Source organism: Pavona decussata, unplaced genomic scaffold (genome assembly GCF_977016875.1).
Source record: "Pavona decussata unplaced genomic scaffold, jaPavDecu1.1 SCAFFOLD_112, whole genome shotgun sequence".
Lineage (NCBI taxonomy): Eukaryota > Metazoa > Cnidaria > Anthozoa > Scleractinia > Agariciidae > Pavona > Pavona decussata.
This window is the reverse complement of record NW_028145526.1, coordinates 440,001-445,000: the sequence shown is the minus strand read 5'-3', so window position 1 is coordinate 445,000 and position 5,000 is coordinate 440,001. Positions and strand designations below refer to the sequence as shown.

General features: G+C 36.7%; 1 protein-coding gene and 1 long non-coding RNA gene across 2 annotated transcripts in view; both read right to left on the bottom strand.

Moving 5' to 3' along the window:
* The window catches only part of LOC146470672 (uncharacterized), an 8,924-nt gene that overhangs the window by 638 nt on the left and 3,286 nt on the right, over positions 1 to 5,000 (bottom strand). The window contains exon 4 of the mRNA XM_085121698.1: positions 3,069 to 3,074. Coding sequence (XP_084977824.1) covers positions 3,069 to 3,074 — 6 coding nt within the window. The remainder of the gene's footprint in view (positions 1 to 3,068; positions 3,075 to 5,000) is intronic.
* Positions 1,677 to 3,107, bottom strand: LOC146470673 (uncharacterized). Its single transcript, XR_014866985.1, has 2 exons — positions 2,947 to 3,107; positions 1,677 to 1,921 (listed from the first exon to the last, which is right to left on the bottom strand). It is a non-coding gene; the product is annotated as an uncharacterized LOC146470673 (long non-coding RNA).

Here is a 5,000-nt window from a genome sequence, read left to right as displayed (position 1 = left end):
AAAATTTATGTATCAATATAAATCTGGCTTACTTCCTGATAGCTTCAATAACATGTTTTTGGTGACACGCCAAGTGCATTCCTATGGCACCAGAAGTTACGAGCTTCTTTATCTACCACAATGCAGGAATAATATAAGGAAGTTCTCCATCAGTTTCCAAGGTCCTGATTTTTATACCTCTCTTAGTCCTGAAATTCGAAAAGCAACAAGTACTGCTTCCTTTTGTAGTAAGCTGAAAGCATTCCTCTCATCATAAATATTCACTTGTATATTTATTTACTTACCTCTGCTTTTCACTTTCATTTTCGCTTTTTTTTTAGCCTCACTTCGATTAACATAACTACGTAATATATTTTAAGATTTACTGTAGCTCTGCCATTTTGGTCCCATGTATAACTATTATAATACTTTGTCCCAATTGCTTTAACTGAGGGAACCCATTCCTTATAAGCCCGGTGGCTTCCCCTGGGTTTCCTCGCCATTAGTGTTAAATAATAATAATTCATATTTGTACACTATTTAATGCAAAACAATAAACTGAACTGAACTGAGTAACGAGAAGAGAAAACAAAACATCTAAGTTCGAAAGATGGAGTGGTATTGTAGAAAACAAGAAGAAACTTAGTTTATAATTTTCGATGTTATAAATAAACTGCCATGCCGGAATTGGGACAAGCCGGGGGGGATTACCATCAACCATTACTGATATCTTTGTTTTTAGGTAGCTTGTACAGGTTTCCATCATTTCAGTTACAGCAACTTAATCTTTCACGGATCACTACTACCACTCTTTATCAGTTGATACAACAATACATGAAAGATAAAATTGTAAATTGTGGCAAACCATATTAAGTATGTGTGGAGTACGAGGAAACTGACAGACTTTTATTTTAATTCACGCCCCCCCCCCCCCATGTTTTTTTTTAAGTTTTAGATAGGTTATATATTAAGTTTCGTGTAAACTTAAAGCCCCATCCACACCAACAAAACATGTTAACCAGGTTTAAGAAAATGAAAATTGGTAACAGAAAGCTGAACCATTGGCTTTGACATAGGATTCAAGTAAACCTTAAAACTTATCCTTTCATTTGGGTAAATCTGTAGTCGACAAAAATCCGAAAGCAGCTTTTATAAAGGAAACAATTTAAACAGCTTTTAAACGTGTTTAAGCCTTGTAAACGGGGCATAAGTCTTATCCATGATGTGAAATGTGATTTGCGATGTTTTTGTTTAGTTTAATGTTGTAAATTAAAGTTAGAACGGCCTTTTGTTTTCAATAAAGCTTTTGTATGTATAAAAAAATATCAAGCAAATGCCTAAACATTGGCGAACAAATTGTGGTCATTCTCAACATAATAAGTTATCACTGAAACCCTTTAACCTGTTGAAAACACCGCTAATTTCATCTTTGAGTGCTTGTAACTCAAAAACGAGCTCAGTGACCCCCATTTAGAACTGTAATCAGCTTGTTTAGATACAACATTCTGCAAAGTTTAAAAAAAGCATTTAGAGAGGAGGTTTGGAACAACCTTAAATTCTCGATTTTTTTTTTTTTGTTTTTTTTTTTTGTTTGTTTGTTTTTGTTATTGGCAGCTAGCAGGTAAGACCGCGCCTATTAAAGCTAAAACTTAGCAAGCTTTCAAATTAGCTGTAAAATACAGGCCACAATATTCAACACATTCAGTTCATTTTATTTTTTTATACTTTACATTTTCTTACTCTCTAAAATTTTCACAATTCATTAATTAACTAGTTTGCTAGCATTTAGCACCATCATGATTTCATTAATGTCCAAACTGCCGGAATATGGTTCTTTGTTTTTTATCTTCGCATTGCCATCCAAGATTCATTCGTCTAGTTCTATTCTTTCACAATCCAAAGTTCTTGCTGCAGCACAAATGTCTCTGGCTGTTCTTTCAAACTATAATAAGGAAAGAAGATAAAACTATTATAAGTAAAAGTTCTACGACAGTTGAATGTGAACCCTCTCATACTGCATTTCGATTCCTTAGTTGACAGTCAATTGTTAGGTAATACTTCAGCTATAAGCTGATTGGTTTAATTAGTTGACCACGTGCGCGTAAAACCGCAGGAGCGGGCACACTAGACGATAACTTACCAGCCCACCTCCCCCGCCCCCGACTCCCCCCGGGAGCTTTCTCTCAGGCTAACTACTAGATAAATGACAGCGAATTTAATTGCAGATATCTGACACGCCATATTTGATAGCGATTTTATACGGCGATCGACGAAAATCTTCATCGCGGCAGCTGCGCACCTGTCGCGTAATAAAACAAACCTAGCGATTTTCAATCGGCTAGTGTGTCGTTAGCTTAGAAGCTGGTTGCTACTGCCGACGAAGTGGCAGTCGTGTTCGGCAGAAACGTAGAAAAGGAGAACCGCGAGGTTATCCCTATAGAAGGTCCCCTGACTGAACTTTTTCTAAAATATTGAAAAATTGCAAAAAAATAAGCGGATAAAAATCACTGGTGCAAGTACAAAATGGTTAGTAAAAATGATATTTAAAATGAAAATATATACAATTGAGACGGAATCATAAGCACCATCACAAGAAAATGGAAACTTCCGTCGAGCTTACAATTACGCTAATGACTCCGTTGTTTGGTTTTCACTTGGCCATAGCCAGAGGCGATCATACGACTCCGCTAACGACCCCGACTCCGAATCCGCCGTTACTGAAAACACCCCTTTCATGTAAACTCGCTACAAAACTTGAATTCACTTATTTCTTTTGGTACTATTTTCAATACCCTTAAACCAAGAGTTCGTTACACACATTATGCAGAGTTTTGAGGTATTAATTGATGACTTTTCCCTTTTCAGCAAACACATCAACACAGACACAAACTGAATTTCCAATGCAATTCTTTCGTTTTTTGTTCTTGTTTTTGTTTTCATTTTGTATATTATCCCAAAGGTACAAACCTTTCTCTGCAGTGCCCTTTTCCCCACGGGAATTGGTCCACTCCATCCCTCACTATTTTGAACAAAGGTGCTGAACAGCAACAAAGCGGATATTAAAACCAACACTGTAATCTTCATTTCACCGTCAACTCAGTTTACTTGCTGTTAAACTATGGTTCCACTCGCTGTGTCTCCTTGTTTATAAAGATCCCTCGAGGATTTTTAAAGTGTTTGATAACGAATCATCGAGAATCACGTGGGTTTCATTGTCAAGAGTAAGCCATTTATCTACTTATTCGTGTCACTTCATACTAATTATAAAGTCAAAAAGCGAATTTAATTTTTGTCTTCCCCAGGAACATACATATGCTCAATGCTCAAATTCATATCGTTTGAAAGTTAACGAGGTTCCATTTTCAACTGTCGAAGGATTTATTTTGGGGAGAAATTCAAATGCTCGAGCGTAAAGGTCTCATTTTGAAACTGACCATGTCGTTTGGGGGAATCCTTACCTTGGTCACCGGCCTGAGTTAAAGATGGAAGTTAAGGTTTCGACTACATAAGATATCCCCTGTTTTCTGTAGCCAATCAGAGTCCTTGAAAACCAAGTTCATTTTTATGGCTATTTCATCAACTGAGAGAAGTCAACGTATTAAGGACGGTGCCTACTATTGTTACTGCGCATACGTTGTGCGCATCTCAAGATACTCGGATTTCCTATGGGTGGTGCCTGCTAATACAGGAATATTTTTGCGCAGTTTAAAACTATACAGAGAAAATAGAACTTAGCAAATGCTTTTGGTATCTTGAAAGAAAATTGGGGGTAACCATGCATTTTTCAGAGATAATTAAGCTTTAATTTAGGAAAAAATCCCATACATTGCTTTATATTTTGGCACTTTTTACAGATATTATTACTTAATTATCTCTGAAAAAAGCGTGGCTACCCCCAATTTTCGTATTGGATTCCAATAGGCCTTGCTAAGATCTGCTTTTCCAGCATAGTCATAAACCGCACAAAAATACTTCGGTATTAGTAGGCACCGTCCTTAAAGAGTAGATGGGATTTTTCCTAAAACATTAATGGCCCTAACACTCAACATGTGTGGTAAAATTGACTTTTTTTACTCTTGACAGAAGTACCTCACTAACCATTAAATAAAGTCTTCATACACTGTTTGTGTTAAAAGGGATTTTTCAAAGCGCCCACTTTTCTTAAACACATTGTCTCCTTCCACATAATCAGGCTCCATTTTCGTTTCGCTTAATAAACGATTCCCATGAAGTCACGCCTGGTCACAGGTTTATAATTTCGCCTCAGTTTTCTTTATAATCTAGCCTAATTTAATTACTGAAGGCTCACAAGGTAAGCTTTTTGGATGCGGGGAAAAATAAACTGATAAGAATTCGTTTGGATATACCGAATAACACCGAAATTTGAAAGAAATATATGCTAAAATTGAAATGCCCTGGAGTTAGAATACTAAATGGTATTCGTTATTCTTTTCACCAAATCCCTCACGCCCTAGAAACTTAAGCCTGCCGCGCACTTGTCGCAAGGCAGTTTGCTCAGCTGTTTCCTCTTAAAGTGTGCGGTTGAGTTTTCGTGAGAATTTCGCCTAATCTCAAATATCAAACACGGCCTCGCGAGGCGTAAAACTCACGAAAACTCAACCGCACACGTGATTGCCTCGCGAGGTTCGCTCAGCTGTTCGCTCTTGCAGTTCGCTCAGCTCTTTCCTCAAGTGTGCGGCCGGCTTTAGTTTCCTATGAAACTTATGACTTACAGAAAAAGTCGCAAAACATTTTGATTTCAAATTAGACACTAACTTACGGAAGACAATTTAAAATGCTATAACAAGTTATTTTTACAAGTGTATTATCCTTTAGCGTTACGTTACTTTTTAAAACGGAAATAGTAATACATGACAAAGCGAAAAGAACTAAACATTTTGTAAGAAATCCCACTTTTTTAAATATCTATCTTGTTCGCCTGATTTAATCGCGATGTATTTATGTAATTTTTAAAACACGAGCAGCAGTGTTTTATGTAATATATCAAACACGAGGAAGGG